Source organism: Perognathus longimembris, chromosome 21 (genome assembly GCF_023159225.1).
Source record: "Perognathus longimembris pacificus isolate PPM17 chromosome 21, ASM2315922v1, whole genome shotgun sequence".
NCBI lineage: Eukaryota > Metazoa > Chordata > Mammalia > Rodentia > Heteromyidae > Perognathus > Perognathus longimembris.
The window spans coordinates 39736216-39755317 of NC_063181.1; the positions used below are offsets into that span (position 1 = coordinate 39736216).

Genomic DNA, 19102 nt, shown 5'->3' on the forward strand with positions numbered 1-19102 from the left:
ATCACAGCTGTATGAATTGTAAGGAAAGTCTGTTGTAAACTAAAATTTAATAATATGTGAAAAGCAAAATTGTTTACTAATTTTCTATTTGGGGTAACCTGGAAAATGGAAACATACTGACATTGTCACTAAGAATATATTATTCAGTTCCATTTAAAAACTTGTGCATGATTTTACTGGTGTGACCCTTAAATGTTTGTCATTTTATTTAATAATTTTGGATTGATTTTAGGCCACCAACAAAATGGAAATGAAAAAATTTGCTAAGCCCAAGACATTATGGAAAATGAGCTCGACCAATAAACCTTTATTAAACAGGGATATGGAAGTCAGTCCTTTGAAGAAATTCACTATTCCCAAGATCAGGAGGACAGCTGAGAAAGGTAAAATTGCTATGATAAATGGCACTTTAAAAATACTCCTGTATTTCTTTGACTCTTAATTAATGTTCATCTGCATCTGTTATTTGAATGCATATGAAATTGGGTTAAGTCAAGTCTAATTCCGTAAATAGACATGGATTTCTGTTTCTACACAAAATGAAATAGACACTCGTCTCCTCTCGTACACTAAAAACCCTAGACATAACAATAAAAGAAATGTAAAATTTTCAAACAAGCTAAGGAGTCATAGTCAGGAAATGATAGAACAAGATGTTTCCTGGATTTTTTGTTTGTTTCCTATGTATCTCAGACTGCATCCCTACAAACTAAAGTAACTGGTACAGACTTCCCTCTAAACAAAGGTAAAATCCTATCTTCTTGCCATAGAACATACAAAGGGGAATATAAGAGGAATAAATAACTGTTGAAAATTAAACAGTGCTCCTGAAAAATACCCTAGGGATAGAGGGGCACATGGCCCCTGCACCATGTGACAGAAACATTAAGTGAGCATCAGATGGTTCTCACCCTTGGTCTACACATGAGGAGTTCTTACAAAAGTATAATCAATAAAAGAAAACAGTAAATTGACTTTGTCAAAATCAGAATTTTTTTCTGTTTGAAAGACACAAAACTAAAACCTTAGAATAGGATAACATATTTGCAAATTATGTATCTAACAAAGGACTCATAACTAGAATATACCAAGTAATTAGAGCAGGGTAAGAGGGAAGAGAGAGTGAATATGAATGTCCAATTAGAAAAGAAAAGGAAATGAATAGACTTAGACTGAAGATGGATAATATAATCATAAACAGATACTCAGCATCTAGCCTTAGGGAAATGCATATGAAAACTATAGTGAGATATAACAGCACACCTGTAAAAACTCAAAAAGAAAATGGTAATTGTTGGTTATAAACTTGGATATTTTGTTGTTTTCTTATTGGGACAAGGCTCGCTGTGTAGCCCAGGCAGACCATACACTGTGATCACTCTGCCTCAGTGCTGTGGTGGGTGCCCACACCCCGCCAACACTGATGAGCAGCTAGAGAAACCAAACCTCCTAAGGTGTTGTGGGTGGGAAAACAAAAATAGCACAACGACTCTAGAAAAGTTGGTAGTTTCTTTAAAAGCTAAATGTGCACGCGCATACACACACACACACACACACACACACACACACACAGCATATGACCCAGCAATGCTAGATTTGGGCATTTATTCTTAGGAAATAAACACTTGTGCATGGAAGACCCGGTGAGAATGGTCATAATCAGCTTCATTTGTAATAGCCCAAAATTGACAACCACTCAATTTCCAATGAGTGAATGATTAACCAAAACCATGGCATTTTCACAAATCAACTATTGCCACACAGTAACAAAAGGATATGACTTGATAAATGTCACTTGGTTCTTAAGAACAATATGCTGAGTGAAAAAAAAAATGAAATTTCCATGTTACCTCTATAGAATCAAATCAATTGACAAAAGTGTGAAAATGGAAAGCGTTATTATTTCTGGGATTTAGACAAAGGAAATGGGATGGTTAGTATATATGTATAAAGGAGTAGCACCCCGGAAATCTTCATGGTAGAATAGTTCTGTATCTTGTAGTGATGTTTACACAAGTATCCACATGTAATCAAATTATATGAAATATATACAGACAAATGTATGTAAAACTAGTAAAATCCTAGTGTCTGGATCTTACCAATGTCATTTTCCCACTTTTGATCTTTGTCATAGTCATAGTAACCTAAGATATTACCACTAGGGAAAATTGAGCTTAAGGACACAAGATAGTTAAGCTGCTATCACAACTTCCTAACATATAGTTAGAAGCAAATATCCACAGAAGGATATGTTTAAAACTGTCAAAGTTTATAATAATTATTACAAATATTAAAAGGAAAATTAAGCTTCAGTCATTAATAATAAAAATGAAAATGTAAGGGTTTTTGAGAGTCAGTTCTAATATTTTACTTATTCTGCTTATTGCATTTAATAATTAAACATAAGCAATAATTCATTATATTCATATATGGAGAAATTACCTTACTCCTTATAGTCTGTTCTTAATATTCGAGAGTTCTAAATTTGTGCATTTTCTTACCTGGTAAAATTCATAGTCATTAGTAGTGTTTTATTTGTAAGCTCAGAATCAATACACATAGGGACAGCAGCAAAAAATGTGAGTTGCCCAGGGCACACACATTTCCCAGCTAAAGTCAAAGTCAGTGTTCTATTGTATTATAGTGTCTCAGATACCACAATATATTCTTTAGTTTTTAGTACTGTTTTCATCACATTTTGTTGATACTTTCACTGTTTATAAAATAGCCCCCAGGGCTGGAAATGTGGCTTAGTGGTAGAGTGCTTGCCTAGCAGTTCCTCAGTACCACATAAACAGAAAAATCCAGAAGTGGTGCTGTGGCTCAGGTGGTAGAGTGCTAGCCCTGAGCAAAAGAAAGCTCAGGGACAGTGCCCAGGCCCTGAATTCAAGTCCCAGGATTAGCCAATAATAGCCCCCAAATGTATTGCTGAAGAGAGACGTTAGTGTTCATAAGCTCAAGAAGATTATGATGTGCCTTGCATAGAAAACACATTTTAGACATAAACTTGAGTAGGCTTGAGTTCAGTGTGGTTGAATTAACAATGTAATGCATCAAGAAAAAGGAGGAAATAATTTACCAATATAAAAGCCTCACAAAATCACAATATCACACCTCACAAAAATGCCTGTTGAACTATGGAAAAGATGAAAAAGCAGCTAGTACTAAAGATTCATGGTATGACAGCTGATATTTCTTAAGGCATAAAGGGTAGTATTGTTGTGAGGCTTAAAGCCCTTGGAACAGGGCTGGGGATATAGCCTAGTGGCAAGAGTGCCTGCCTCGGATACACGAGGCCCTAGGTTCGATTCCCCAGCACCACATATACAGAAAATGGCCAGAAGCGGCGCTGTGGCTCAAGTGGCAGAGTGCTAGCCTTGAGCGGGAAGAAGCCAGGGACAGTGCTCAGGCCCTGAGTCCAAGGCCCAGGACTGGCCAAAAAAAACAAAACAAAACAAAAAAAAACCCTTGGAACATAAGGACAACAGTACCCAGTGTCAGGAAAGTGCTTTCATCTGGCCGGTTGGCGCATGCTTTCCAAAAAGTAATAGAATGTGAAAAATGGTGAACTTACAGTTAGACTCCTTAGATCTGGAGTTTGGGAAATACTTTTTTAAATAACTTGGCAAGTGATAGACAGAAAAACAAATACAGTTTTCAACACTAATTTGTTTGAAAGAAGTGTTGACAAAAGAACCTATGTAATGGCTCATGACATTTATAGAGTATCAAAAATTCAACCAGATGCTTGCAAGAACTTAACCCTTTTTCCTAAGGACATTGGTTCATTAATCACTAAATGTTCTTGGTGACTATGGAATAGAACTATCTCAGACGATAAAATAAACTTATTTTTTTCTCTTTAATTCCCCACCTCAAGGACTTTTATCCTTTTTTTGCAATGAATTAAGATGGCAACAACTTGAAACCATTGCTCAGTGTCCTGAGAAAACCTTATTCTTCGTACATATACTATGTTACCATTTAGCAGCTTATAAATAAGTAGATCCTGATGTATTTGCAAATCAGAAAAATAAATCATTTTTTAGCATGTGAATTGCCTTTTAAGTTTGGGTAATGATTCACAGAATACAACTTCAATTGAAAACACATATCCTGAATTCTAATATATCTTCTACTCTGTGTCAGCTTTCAATAACTCCAGTGGTATGTGGAGAACAATATGGTTCATGTTTTAATTTACCTCAGGTGTAGGAGGTCCACATTACTATGGTAAAACCTTAAATGTAAATTTCTGCCTTTAGTAATTAATGAAATTTCCAAGCAGTTGATTGTTTTGTATTTCATATCAATAGAATGTCATTGTACACATGTACAACAATATCATTAAACGCAAGTAATTATTCTCCCTTCTTTGTAGTTTTCTTGTCATCTTGTTGCACTAATACTAGGGAGTATAGTTTCATACATGACACTTTGAAGCAGTGCAGGCTTGATGTAAGCTGTGATCTACGGGCAACTTGGCAATTTGGGGATACAAAACTGATTCACAATGAACATCTAGAAAAAAAATTTACTGCTAAGAGGTAAGTCTCTATGAACTAATAAACAAGTTTGAGATTTTTTTTTGTTTGTACTATATCTTTCACCAATTCACTTATGCCATTTGATATTTACTAAGAAAATAAACACAAAGATTAAGTAAGCAGTACTGGAGAAATCAGTGCAAATTATTTCTAACCTTAGAGTTTTTTATGATAGAGAAAAATTTAAATGTGACAAGATAGCATTAATGTCTGAAATTTGGTTACATGGTTGTGTAATGAACATTAGTGATCATGCACTAATATTAGATTTCAGACACTCTTCTAATTTTTTACCTTGAATTTTTTCAGAAACATTCATCAGCTCATTTTGTTAAGCTGACATTTCTCAGGTCCCATTCTGGGTAATGTAAAATAGGAACATAATGAGAAACAACTTTTTTTTTCCTATACAGAACTCTAAAGAGGTTGATAGGTATTTTAATTTGAGAAGATTGTATTTGACTGTTTGCCAATAATTCCAGTAAAATGGTTTCTTGGAGTTGATGCCAAAATTGCTGCCTGGACACGGGCGTGCCCGCCCGTGTACATGTGTGTGTGTCAGCCTGCCTGCCCGTCCTGGAACCTAAACTCAAGGCATGAGTGCTATTTCTGAGCTGCCACTTGAGCCATAGCTCTACTTCTGGTTATCTGGTGATTAACTAGAGAAAAGACTTTCCTGCCTGGGTTGGCTTCAAACCTTGATCCTCAGATCTCAAGGATAATAGGTGTAAGTCACTAGCATCTAGCTTCTAACAATTTTTTAAAGTACCTGGGTTTTTTCATCGTTTGGATTTTTTAAAAAAGGAACATATACAAATCCTTTGAATTAATAGGTATAAATTTGTATTAGAATACTTTATAATATCATTTTCTAAACTTTTCTTTACGATTTTGCACTTTTAAACCTCAAGCCTAAGCTTGAAAACCCTACCTGTAGATCTTGCTTTAGAATAATTCTTTCTTGACTGAAACATGCTAGACCCTTTTGGTGTGAGTTTGGGTACTTGGAATTGGTGTGAATGACATAATTGGCATATTCTCTTCCTCCCAAACCCCACAGTTATTATGAGTGGCAGTAGAAAGTGATATGTCCATATTGAAAACACAGTTTGATCAAACATTAATTTTAGTGGGGCTGGAGGCATATTTCAAGTTGGAGAATACAAGCCATAAGGCCCAGTATTACTAGCACACAAAAATTGATACTGTTCCTTAATTTTTATTTTAGTAGGGAAAATTGTTTTTTTCAAGTAGTTTTTCTTACAGAAAAGTTAAGACAACTGCTCAGTGATACCGGACATGATCAACAATGTCAGCAATTTGACTATTTGCCCAATTAGACAAAATGTTATAGTACTGGTTTACCATAGCACTCAGGAGCACTCCTGTGAGATAATGAGACTAGTGTTAAAATGATGTCAATGCTAAGGACAGTAGAGCAAAATGATGGGGATAAAGAAGACTCCTGAAGGGGCTGGGAATGTGGCCTAGTGGCAAGAGTGCTTGCCTCATATACATGAAGCCCTAGGTTCGATTCCTCAGCACCACATATATAGAAATAACGGCCAGAAGAAGACTCCTGAAGAGAATTTGGAGTCATGCAATCAGTTAATACTCATGAAGGCTGCCTGATATCAGAATTTCTTGTTATGAACAGCTACCTTATTTGAAGTAATCTTTTTTTTTTTTTTCCCCGCCAGTCCTGGTCTTGGACTCAGGGCCTGAGCACTGTCCCTGGCTTCATTTTGTTCAAGGATAGCACTCTGCCCCTTGAGCCACAGTGCCACTTCTGGCCGTTTTCTATGTATGTGGTGCTGGGGAATCGAACCCAGGTCTTCATGTATACGAGTCAAGTACTCTTGCCACTAGGCCATATCCCAGCCCTTGAAGTAATCTTGAAATGAATTTCTCTATGTGAAGTTAATGAGTCCCTCAACTAGTACTGTAAATTTAGTACTAGAAAAAGGATACTTTCAAGAAAGGGATTCTAAAAGATTTAATTCAGGGAAAGGGTACTGAGAAAGTCTTTCTATTCCATATAGGGGATTAGTGACACACTTTTGAGACATGATCCTTCTATTCGATGAAGCTGTAGTTTTGAGAGAAATACCAAACAAAAAAATATTTGGAGTGTTCAACTGTTTTGTATTTAGACCCAAAAATATCTTATTTATTTATTTATTTATTTATTTATTTATTTAGCAAGTCCTGGGGCTTGAATTCAAGACCCCTGGCTTCTTTTTGTTCAAGGCTAGCACTCTTACTTCTTGAGCCCCAGCACCACTTCTGGCCTTTTCTGTTTATGTGATACTGAGGAATCAAACCCAGGGCTTCATGCATGCTAGGCAAGCACTCTACCACTAATCCACATTCCCAGCCCCTCAATAACAATCTTTTTAAATCAATCATACAAAATCCAGATTTCTTTCCCAGCACCACATATGTAGATAATGCCCAGAAGTGGCGCTGTGGCCCAAGTGGCAGAGTGCTAACCTTGAGCAAAAAGAAGCCAGGGACAGTGCTCAGGCCCTGAGTCCAAGGCCCAACACAGGCCAAAAAACAAAACAAAGAACAATTTTCCTTTTTTAGTAGGTGCACACCTTGTAGGTCCTGTAAGCTCTCCATTGTAGATACTAATTAGGAATCACTCTTCAAAGGCGGGGAGGCTGTGTCAGCTGAAAATTGAAAGTGTGTCTGTAGCTCGACCCTGTGCTTCTAGAAGCAGATTTTCACAGGGGAATGGCACTTGAGGACTTGGGATACAGTCTGAGTACCCAGAGGGTTTTCTTTTTAGAAGAAGATCTTTATTCTTTTTTAATCTTTTTCTTTTTTTGTGGTTGGTCATGGGGCTTGAACTCGGAACCTAGGCACTGCCTCAGAGTTCTTTTGCTCATGGCTAGTGCTCTACCACTTGGAGCCACAGAGCCACTTCTGGGTCTATGATGGTTAATTGGAGTAAGAGTTGAGTTCACGTTGCCTTATGGCTGTCTCTGAACCACAATCCTCAGATCTCAACATCCTGAATAGCTAGGATTACAGAGATGAGTCACCAGTGCCCAGCTTTTTAAGTCTTCTTATTCTTATACAAAGGGGAGAGGTTCGTTGTGACATTTCCACACATATGTACACTTTTTCCCCATCAACTTCATTGCATCTTCCACATTCATCCCACTGGAATCACATTTCTGCCCTGGAGTCTGAACCTTACCATTGTACCACCTAGTGGTACCTGGTTGATGCTTGTAGTATTCTTTTTTTTTTTTTTGTCTTTTCTTTTTTGGTACTGGGGATAGAACTAGGACGTTGCACTTGCTAGGCAAGCACTTTGCCACTGAGATGGGATGTATCCCAGCCCACTAGTACTATTCTTGAGTAACCCAGGTAAAATACACTGATTGACCTTCCAGTTGTGGAATATTTAGTATTTTCAGTGAGTCTGTTTCTTTTTTATCTTGCTGGGAGCTGGTGGCTTACAACTGTAGTCCTGGTTATTCAGGAGGCTAGGATTGTGGTTCAAAGCCAGCCCAGAAAAGTTTCTATGATACTCTTATCTCCAATTAACCAACAAACCATAAGTGGAGCTGTGGCTCAAAGTGGTAGAGCACGTGAGAAAAAACAACACAGGGACAGTGCCCAGGCCCTAAGTTCAAGCCCCAGGACAATACCCACAAATAAAGAGTCAAAAAAAGAAATGAGTCTTGTTTGGCAATAGATACTGAAGACCAGGTATATCTACTTCAGGTGATAATCTTTCCTGAGGATGATTCATAGTGATTTCTTTCTACGAAAATGGAAATCTGTTGTAGTCTAGATCTCTGAAGAATAGAGATATCCCTAATAAAATCTATGTAGATATAATTTATAGTTATTGCTTCAACAATGTATCTTTCTCTTGAGTACTTAGAGGCTACTGTAGGGATTTGTTTTGTGGTTCTGGGAACTGAATAAAGAGCCTTGCGCAAGCTTAGGCAAGTGCTGTACACTTGGAGCCACAGCCTAGCTCTTTCATTTTGGTTTTGATAATGTTTCCCAGACTGACTTCAAAACTCTTCCTGCCTCTACCTCTGAATTAGCTCGGATTACAGCATGAGCCACCACACCAGTACTCTTAGGATCAGTTGGCCTACCTTTTATTATTACTAAAAAGGTTATGTAATTGGCCTAAATTTTAATGTTATTTCTCAGAGAACATGAGGGCTTGATGAAAGGGAGAGGTGGTGGGAAAATCTGGTCAACAGAACAGTCAAGACAACATTAAGTTCATCACATTCTATGCAATATGATTCTTGACACCTGCAACTATGACAGTGGTAATATTCTAGGTGACTAATCATGGGGCAACATAACAAATATAATAAAAGGGAAAGTTTATTAAAAGAATGGGAGGGCTCAGCTTAGTGGTAGAGTGTTTGCTTAGCATGCATGGAGCCCTGGGTTCAATTCCTCAGTACCATATAAACAGAAAAGGCCTGAAGTGGCGCTGTGGCTCAAGTGGTAGAGTGCTAGCCTTGAAAAAAGAAGCTCAGGGACAGTGTCCAGGCCCTGAGTTCAAGAAGCCCCAGGACTGGCAAAAAAAAAAAAAAATAGAAACAAAGTGATCATATACTTTTGGGAAAAATGATACTGGCAGTCTTGTAGATATAAGATTGCTACAGATCTTCAATTTATTTTTTTAAGTTTATGTGAGACACAATAAAATGAAATATACTTGTATAGTTCCAACTTAGTCACTTTGCTAGTTTGACAAGTTTTAGCTTTCTTGGAAGATGCAGGGGCCAGGGGCTGTGCTGGGGCTTGAGCTTGGGGACCTTATGCTTAGTACCTTAGTGGTGGTGCTCTTATCACTTGAACCATATCCTCAGCTCCTAAACCTCATTTTTTAATGCATGTAATAACTTCTAGGTGAGTTGAGATCAAAATGGCAAAATGCATGTAAAATTTTAGGACTTTCTGATGGATATATTAGCAGCATTTGAATCTCTCTCTCTCTCTCTCTCTCTCTCTCTCTCTCTTTTGCCAGTCCTGTGCCACTTCTGGCCATTTTCTGTATATGTGGTGCTGGGGAATCGAACCCAGGGCCTCATGTATACGAGGCAAGCACTCTTTGCCACTAGGCCATATCCCCAGCCCCTATTAGCAGCATTTGAGAAATGTTCTTACTTTCAGCCAATGCAGAATATTATACATCTTCAGTTTAATCCTCAGATAATTTTCAAGCTAACTCATGGTAGGGCATGGTACCTCTGAATACTATCAATATTTTTCTTTTTAATTGTACTAAGCTGAAACATTTATCTTCTTGAAAATGATCTTTCAAACACTGCATACACTGTTTTGTTTTAGGTCAGAGATGCGTGAGAGTGGAAGGCATGGCAGAGAACTTGAAGAACATTTTTGCTTTTTAGCACTTGCTCAGCGTGACATGATAGAAATTTATCAACATGGGATAAGGACTAATGCATCGGCACTGAAGATACTGGGAAATCCTCTTCTTGGGATTTATATATTTAGACATGTTGATGTTGCCTTGAATTATGCTCATAGTAGAAGCACTGCTGTAGAAAGTATTGTAATTTTTAAGGTAGGTGGCATATTGACAATACATATAATTTCCTCAGCATTCATCCCTATTGTCGAAATATCCAGCCTTATACATGCTAGGCACACAGTCTTCCACTAAACTATCTCTCTAGCTCTCTATTAATTGGAGAATTTAGTCCAATTTTACTTGCATTGAACCTTTTATAATTTAAGTGGGCTGTGATGTAATTCCATGGTAGAGTGCTTGCTTGGCATATATAAGGTTATGAGTTTGAACTCCAGCACTGAGTGAAAAAAATATACTTTATGTCTTTCTTTCCTGTTGTAACCTTTAGGGTTTTGTTGTATTTTTATGATTCTGAGGATTAGACCTAGGTCTTTGTGGAGCCTAGGCAAACACTAAGCACAGAGCTATCTATATTCCTAGCTCCTCTATTCTGTTTAATCTCTGTTTCATCTTGTGATAGTGTAACTACCTCTCCTTCCTTCTGGGTACCACTTTCATGCCATATCACTTCCCATCCTTTCACTATCAGTTTATTTGTGTTTTCAGTCTAACAGCTTCTTCTAAGCAACATGGGTAAATCATTTTTTATCTACTCTATGAGTATCTGTATGCTTTGAAATTTTGTTTTGTTTTACAGTGCTGGGTATCTAACCTAGGTCCTTATGCATGCTAGGCAAGTACTCTAACAATGAGCTATGGCTCATGCCTGTAATTCTAGCTACTCAGGAGTCTGAGATCTGAGGATCACCATTCAAAGCCAGTTTGGACAACAACATCTGTGTGACTCTTACCTCCAGTTTACCACCAAAAAGTTGTAAGTGGAGCTGTAGTGAAAAGGTGAGGGACAGGCCCAGAGTTCAAGATCCCACTGGCATACACACAAACACACACACACATGCACACACACACACGGCTGGTGTGGTGGCACATGTCTGACATTCCACTGCAGGAGATGCAGAATAGAAATGTTGAGGCTGGCAAGAACATAAAGGGCTCAAGTATGAGCGTGCTTGCATTCTAGGCATGAGCATCTTGAGTTAAAAAAACAAACCCATAGTTCTACCCCCAAAAAGAGATGCTACAGTTAGGACACTATTATTTAAATTTGCACTGCATTTAATTATAATAACATGCCAAAAGCTTTAATTGTATAGCTTTGTCCCATTTTCAATTGTGGGTATCATATCTTTATATGTTGTAGCCAGAAACAAACTAGTAAGGTTAGTTCATGATTCATGTAAATTGTGTAATGAGTAAAATGTGAATCTACAAACAAATACTTTATTAGCTTTCACAATAACTGTTTTAATATATTTGTTTCTTAAATTAGTAACAGTAATGTAACAGTTAGAACTGCCATGTATTTGCTTTTACTGAGATGTTTATTCATAGAGTTTCAAGCCACTAATTACCTTTCCTTTCATCCTAAATAATTCTTCCCCACAAGACACTGCAAGTAGTGGTGTAAACGTTTTTTAGAGCATGTCTAGAGGTGAACTCTCTTAGCTTTTGCTTACCTTGGAATATCTTAATTTCCCTATCATCTTTTGGGTTTTGTGCCAGTACTGGGGTTTTAACTCTGGGTCTTGACCTCTTATTTAGCTTAGCTTCCCCACTCCATGTGACACTCCACCCCTTGATCCACAGCTCTGCTTCTGGCATGTTGCTGGTTAATTGGAGGTAAGAGTCACTTGGATTTGTGTGCATTGGCTGGCTTTGAACTCTGACACTCACATGTCAGTCTCCTCAGTAGCTAGAATTACAGACCTGTTTTTCATCTGTAGCAGTCTTAGTTGTTAGGTCTTTTTTCTTTTCTTTTTTTTTTTTTTTTTGGCCAGTCCTGGGCCTTGGACTCAGGGCCTGAGCACTGTCCCTGGCTTCTTCCCGCTCAAGGCTAGCACTCTGCCACTTGAGCCACAGCGCCGCTTCTGGCCGTTTTCTGTATATGTGGTGCTGGGGAATCGAACCTAGGGCCTCGTGTATCCGAGGCAGGCACTCTTGCCACTAGGCTATATCCCTAGCCCTAGGTCTTTTTTCTTAAAACATTTTTAATATGTAAGTTCACTGCCTTCTATCTTCTGATGAGAAACCTGATTATTTTTTTGAGGATCCATTATTATATATGTTTGCCTTATATTTTCAAATTTTTATCTCTGGAGATTCAGGTTTGTTGTCATAAGTCTCATTGAATTCATCTTACTAAGAGTCAATTGAGCTTCTTGGGTGTTCATATTCATGTGTTTCATCAAATTTGGGGAGTTTTCAGCCATTGTCTCTTCAGATTTTCCCTCTGTCCTTTGCTCTCCTTTGACTACCACAATGTATTTGGAAATGGTGCTCCCCTACAAGTCTTTTTAGTTACTGAAACAGCAAGGTCCCTCTGGATTGCCTTGGCCTCTCCTGAAGTCCTGTATTCAAGAGTCCCTTCTTCCTTAGTCTCTCAGGTAACTGGGACTGTAAGCCTACAGTGTAGTTTTCCTTTTGGATGGTTACACAATATTCCAGTATATACCTCTACTATGAATTTGCTTCACAGGATTGGAGGTTTTATTTTTGCTTTTGAGCCAGTCTCACTGTGTGGTCCAGGCATGCCTTAAGCTCTTGATCTTTGTTTCTCTTAACTCCTGTGTTGCTGGAATGGTGAGTATATACTGCCATATCTGGCTCAGCCTCAAACACATTTTTCTGCCAGTCTAGGGGCTTGTACTCATGGCCTGGGTGTGTCCTTGAGCTCTTGACTCAAGACTAGCACTCTATCACCATGAGCCACAGTACCACTTCTGGTTTTCTGATGGTTACTTGGAGATAAGAGTCTCACAAACTTTTCTGTGTTTTTTTTTTTTTTTTTTTTGGTGTTGTTGTTTTTGCCAGTCCTGGGCCTTGAACTCAGGGTCTGAGCACTGTCCCTGGTTTCTTTTTGCTCAAGGCTAGCATTCTGCCACTTGAGCCACAGAGCCACTTCTGGCCGTTTTCTGTGTATGTGGTGCTGGGGAATTGAACCCAGGGCTTCATGTATATGAGGCAAGCACTCTTGCCACTAGGCCATATCCCCAGCCCCTTTTCTGGTTTTTGAACCATGACATTCCTGCCTGGGCTGACTTTGAACTGTGAACCTCAGATCTCAGCCTCTTGAATAGCTAGGATTACAGGCATGAGCCACCAGCACCCGGCTTTGAACACATTTTTAATGTTTGTATCTAAGTTTTGGGTTGATTTTGTGCCTTTAATACTGTTTTGGTCATCTTTGTATAATTATTTCACACATATGTATGATTACATGCTGAGATTGGAGTATAGAATGAACCCAGGGACACATCCATTCTAATAACCAACCACATGCTGCCCTACCATTGAACTGCCTTGGTCCTTATTTGCTAAAAATTGTTTTATTCATAGGTGTCAAATTAGAGGTGGAAATAATGTATATTTTTATAGCTTTTCCTATGCAATGCCCAGCTGTGTAAAAAGCTTTTCTATAGTTAACATTTCCATCACAGCTTCACCATACTTGCATATTATCCTTTTTTAAAGACTTGACTGTTGAGCGTATGATAATTCATTTGTTGTTCAGTTTTTCCCTTTTATTGTTGTATTTCTGAGTTTAATCTTTGTTTTATATATGTATTCAGACTATTTTCATTTGGCAAATTGCCTGTTAATACTCCCTCCCAATTCCTTGGGCTTTTTTTTGTTTGGTTGGTTGGTTTGTGAACATTGTCTATTGATTAAAATCTGTCTTCAGAGCTAGGATTTTCTTTGTATAGTGTTTTAATATGTTTTCATTCCTTTTTCTTTTTGCCATTCTTGGGGCTTGAACTCAGGGCCTGAGCACTATCCCTGGCTTGTTTTTGCTCAAGGCTAGCACTCTACCACTTGAGCCACAGTGCCACTTTTGGCTTTTTCTATATATACTGCTAAGGAATCGAACCCAGGGCTTCATGTGTGCAAGGCAAGCACTCTACCACGAGGCCATATTCCCAGCCCTATGTTTTCATTCTTTTAACAAACTTTATTTTAGAAGAATCTAAGTTTACAGAAAAGTTATAAACATAGTACAGAACATATACAATTCATTCAGATTTTAAAAATTAAACATTGTGTAAAGCTACAGCACATTTGTTAGAACTAAGAACTAAAATTTGTACAACACTGCTAACCTTACAGAGCTACTTTGCTTTTGCTGGTTCTCCACACACATTTCTTTCTATTCCAGAATCCATTCTAGCATACCACATTAAATTTTATATGCTTTTGAAAAATTATTTTATCAGCCATAGCAGAATAAGAAGATCTTAATATAATTCTTTTTTTTTTTTTTTTGTCAGTCCTTGAGCTTGGACTATGGGCTTGAGCATTGTCCCTGGCTTCTTTTTGCTCAAGGCTAGCACTCTGTCACTTGAGCCACAGCACCACTTCTGGCATTTTCTATATATGTGGTGCTGAGGAATCGAACCCAGGACTTAGTATATATGATGCAGGCACTCTTGCCAATAGGCCATATTCCCAGCCCTAGAATTCTTAACTTTGTAAAAAATGTATACATTTGATGATACTATTTGCACTTTATTCCTGCTTACCTTCTACCAGTTCTCCTGTTCATTGTTTGGATTTTTAAAAATTTCACATTTCTTTTTGGTTTTGTGTTGAGATGGATGGGGCCTTGAATTTAGGGCCTGGCTATCTTGCTCAGCTTAGTTGGTTGTGGGTGATACTCTACTACTTGAACCATACCTCTGCTGGTTTATTGGAGAGAGAGTCTCACAGACTTCCCCACCTGGGCTGTTTAAGGACCATGATTCTCACAGTTTCAACTTCCTGATAACCGACTTAATCATCTATGCCTATCTACACTCATTCTTTTGATATATAAACATTTTAGAATGTTTTCTTGTCTGCATGTTTTGGATTCATGCTTTTATTGGCACTTTTTCTTTGAACCTATTTTTGTACTGGTTTAAATATTTGCTTGTGTTTATTTTACACTATTTTCTTTGATTTTTGTTTTATTTTCCTTTTGTTCCCATCCTAGGGCTTGAACTCAGGGCCTGGGCGTTTCCTGAAAGCTAGTGCTCTACTTCTTGAATTACAGTTTTACTTCTGGCTTTTTGCTTGTTAATTGAAGATAAGGCTCAGGGGCTTTCCTATCCAGGCTAGCTTCAAACTATGATCCTCAGAGCTTAGCCTCATGAGTAGCTAGGATACAGGTATGAGCCACCAGTGCGCAGGTTTCTATTGTATTTTTAATACAAAAATAGTTAACTTGCTTGGTATTTAATTTTGTTTGAAGATTTTTTTTTAATTTTACTTCTGGCTGTTTTCTATATATGTGGTGCTGGGGAATCGAACCCAGGGCTTCACGTATACGAGGCGAGCACTCTACCACTAGGCCATATTCCCAGCCCATTGTTTGCAGATTTTAAAAGGATTTTTTTTCCTCTATCATGTATTCTTTAATTATTATTGGTTTAAATTTGGAAGGATACTTATAATCACATACTTTTGTTCATTTGTTTATGTGGTACTAAGGAATTGAACCCAGGGCCTTATGCATAGAAGGGAAGTACTCTACCACTAAGCCACATTCCCAGCCCTTATATATTTTTTCTTTATGTAGATGGACATACTTCTGGGCTTTACTTTTTTTCTGTTTAGTTGTTTTTCCTCTGTATCTTAATATATGGAATTGAAAACTACCTGTCCCATTTTTTGTTTCTCACACACATTTTAAAGTAATTTTCTGTGCAATTACTTGTGTAGTGCCCCATATTAAACATCTTAAAGTAAATTTAAAAAAATGGTTTTAGAATTACTCTAAAGTCTCAGGCTAGGAATATGGACTAGTGGCAAGAGTGCTCACCTCGTATACATGAGGCCCTAGGTTCAATTCCCCAGCACCACAAATACAGAAAATGGCCAGAAGTGGCGCTGTGGCTCAAGTGGTAGAGTGCTATCCATGAGCAGAAAGAAGCCAGGGACAGTGCTCAGGCCCTGAGTCCAAGACCCAGGACTGGCACACACACAAAAAAAAAAAAAAAAAAGAATTACTCTAGTCTTGGGCTGCGTGCTTGCCTAGCACGCACGAAGCCCTAAGTTCAATTCCTCAGTACCACATAAACAGAAAAGGCCGGAAGTGGTGCTGTGGCTTATGTGGTAGAGAGCTAGTCTGAAGCAAAAGAAACTTGGGGATAGTGCCCAGGCCCTGAGTTGGTTGAAGTCCTTGGACTGGCAATTAAAAAACAACAACAAGAATTACTCTAGTCTCAGTTTAATTAAGAGAAATGATAAAATTATCATATTATATCATCCCATTCATCTGGAACTTTAACAGTGTTAGTCTTTGTTGTTTAAAGCATGAGGATCTGAAAAATGTTCTACTGGATTTGTTTTAGGTTCTCTTTGGAAAAGTGAAGAAAGTTCAGCCTTCTATGGATAAAAACAAAGTTTCTTTGGATCCTTCTCCTAACTTTGATTGCCATATGTCAAGAACTATACCTTCTGTGAAAGAAACTATTGAGCTACAAGCCTATAATTCAGCGGTATGTTAACATCAGGGTTTTTTACTCAGAAGTCATAGGCTTAATGCAGTAACCATTTTTATTTGAATTTTCCACAAATTAATTACTAGGTTGGAAAAACAACTTGTCTTTCAAGAAGCAAAGTTTTGCTTCAAGGCAACTATGGTAAATTAAAATTTCCCAAGAATACATTGTAAATGTTTAACTATGAAAAATGAGAAATTAGATGATAGCACTAGTGTGATTCAATCATCCATATTGTACATATAGGTCGAAACACCACACTGTACTCCATAAATATATACAATTATGATTAATCAGTTTAAAATGCTTACTTTAAAATAAGGCTATTCTGAAGCAATACCATTAGTTCTCTGTACTTTGGAAAAAGAAATAAAAGAAAACTGTATAGATTATAGACATTCAGTGAAACAGCAGTTTTCTATTTTATTTTGGTAAGGTATTTTGTGGTTCTTTAATTTTCCACAGAGGATTAAGCTATGTCTTTTATATATGATTAAATGAAGATAAAATATCTAAATATATACATACTTCTATGTGTAAAAATACTAAGATTTCTATCAAGTAAAATATAATGGTCAAAGCATATGTAAAACATTTAACTTTCAATGGAAAAAGTATTTATTTAAAAGAATACCTGAAGGGATGACATTGTCCAAAAGGAAATGTACTCTTTACCTGATGTATATAACTGTAACTCCTCTGTTCATCATAACAATTAAAAATTAAATAAACTTAAAAGAAAAGAAATCAGCTCTTGAAAGTTAAAAAAAAAATACATGATATCTGCATCTTGTAACATTGGTTACCAAGAATACTTAAGTACTGTGGGGGTTCACTGAAGTAGATAAAAACATGACATTATGCAGTTTTATTATTTTATTTTTATTGTTATTTGTTATTGTTATAGTTTACTAAGTGTTAACTGCCAAAACTTATCATTACATTTTTCTTTTTCATTTTTAGGTATACTTCTATGAATATGATACGTATTCAAAGCCAGTAGATAAACCAAGGCAGTGTCTACCTTATGCAGTGGTAACAGTAAAATTTATTGGTCAAAAAGTAGATAATGGGCACCTTATACCATCTTTAAAAGTCCTTGCACCCAGAGTTACTCAAAGACCTGGTAAGATTCATATCGTAGTCTACTTCAGAAATATTTTTGCTGCTCTTGTGTTTTCTGAATAGTCTTTTCTAATATGTAGTTGATCTCTAAGCAAGATAGTTGTGTTTTACCTATTTTTCATTTGTGGATCTGGGATCATACACATTTTTTAACTATATTCAGAATCTTTTTACTTTTTTTTTTGTCGGTCCTGGGACTTCAACTTGGGCTGGATGCTGTTCCTGAGCTCTTTTGCTCAAGACTAGCACTTTACCACTTTAGTAAGCTACAACTCCGTTTCTGGTTTTCTGGTGGTTAACTGAAGATAAAAGAGTCACAGACGTTCCTTTCCAAGGTGGCTTTGAACTTTAATTCTCAGATCTCAGCCTCCTCTAAGTAGCTGAGATTACAGGTGTGAGCCACCAGTGCCCAGCTCGCACGCATTTACTTTTTAAACCTCAGTACTGGTGATTGAACTAGGGCCTCACAGTAGAGCCACATCACCAGCCTGTGTTCGTTATTTTCAGGTTGTCGGGGCCAGCCTGGGCTGTGATCCTCCTGCCTGTGCTTGATGTCTCATCACTTTGTTTGTTATACCCAGGCTGGTCTTGAAGCCCTGCTGTCTGCCTCACAAGTTAAAATTTTAACAAAGGAAATCAAAAGCTTAAACCCTAAAAACTATACGTCTTATATAAAACAAGCTGGAAGGTTGGCCCAAATGGTAGAATGCCTCCCTATCAAGTGTGATACCCTGTCTGTCATGGTATTTAATTTTCTTGAGGTATCTTTTTGGACTTTGGTGTCAGGATAATAGTGATTTTATAGGATAAAATGGGAAGTATTTTTGTGTGTGTTTTGAAGAATTGGTACTAATTGATTTACAAATAGAGTTTCTGAACTTGGTGTTTTTTTCAGTGATGTGTAAGTTCCATTTCTTCACTCTATATAGGTATTTGTGTGTTTTCTAATTTTTCATGCATCAATTTTTGTATTTTTGGGTGTTTATTAGCAATCCATTTTATTTCACTTACCTAATTCATTAGAAAAACAACTGCTTATAGTGTCCCTTTATAGTCCTTTTTTCCCCTCCCTCTCATTCCTGTTAAGTTTGAGTCTTTTCTCTTTCTCTTGGTCAGCCTGAATAAAAGCCTGTCAATTTTACTGACTCTTAAAAACTCAGTTTGTGTTTCTCCACCCGATTACCTGTTTTATTTGCTTTCTTTTCCTTGCCTTGTGTTTTTTTCTGGTGTCCCAGGATTTAGGAGAGTAGGTTGCTAATTTTTAGATCTTAATCCAGATAATTTTCAGGCATGAACTTCCAACTTAAGCATATGCCCAATATGTTTGGGTATATGTACCTTCA

General features: G+C 37.4%; 1 protein-coding gene across 1 annotated transcript in view; it reads left to right on the top strand.

Annotated features, from left to right (window-relative positions):
• The first annotated feature begins 244 nt into the window (after nt 1-244).
• Nucleotides 245-19102, top strand: part of Tex15 (testis expressed 15, meiosis and synapsis associated) — a 33225-nt gene continuing 14367 nt past the window's right edge. The window contains exons 1-5 of the mRNA XM_048330533.1: nt 245-383; nt 4382-4547; nt 9891-10128; nt 16485-16631; nt 17598-17760. Coding sequence (XP_048186490.1) covers nt 245-383; nt 4382-4547; nt 9891-10128; nt 16485-16631; nt 17598-17760 — 853 coding nt within the window. The remainder of the gene's footprint in view (nt 384-4381; nt 4548-9890; nt 10129-16484; nt 16632-17597; nt 17761-19102) is intronic.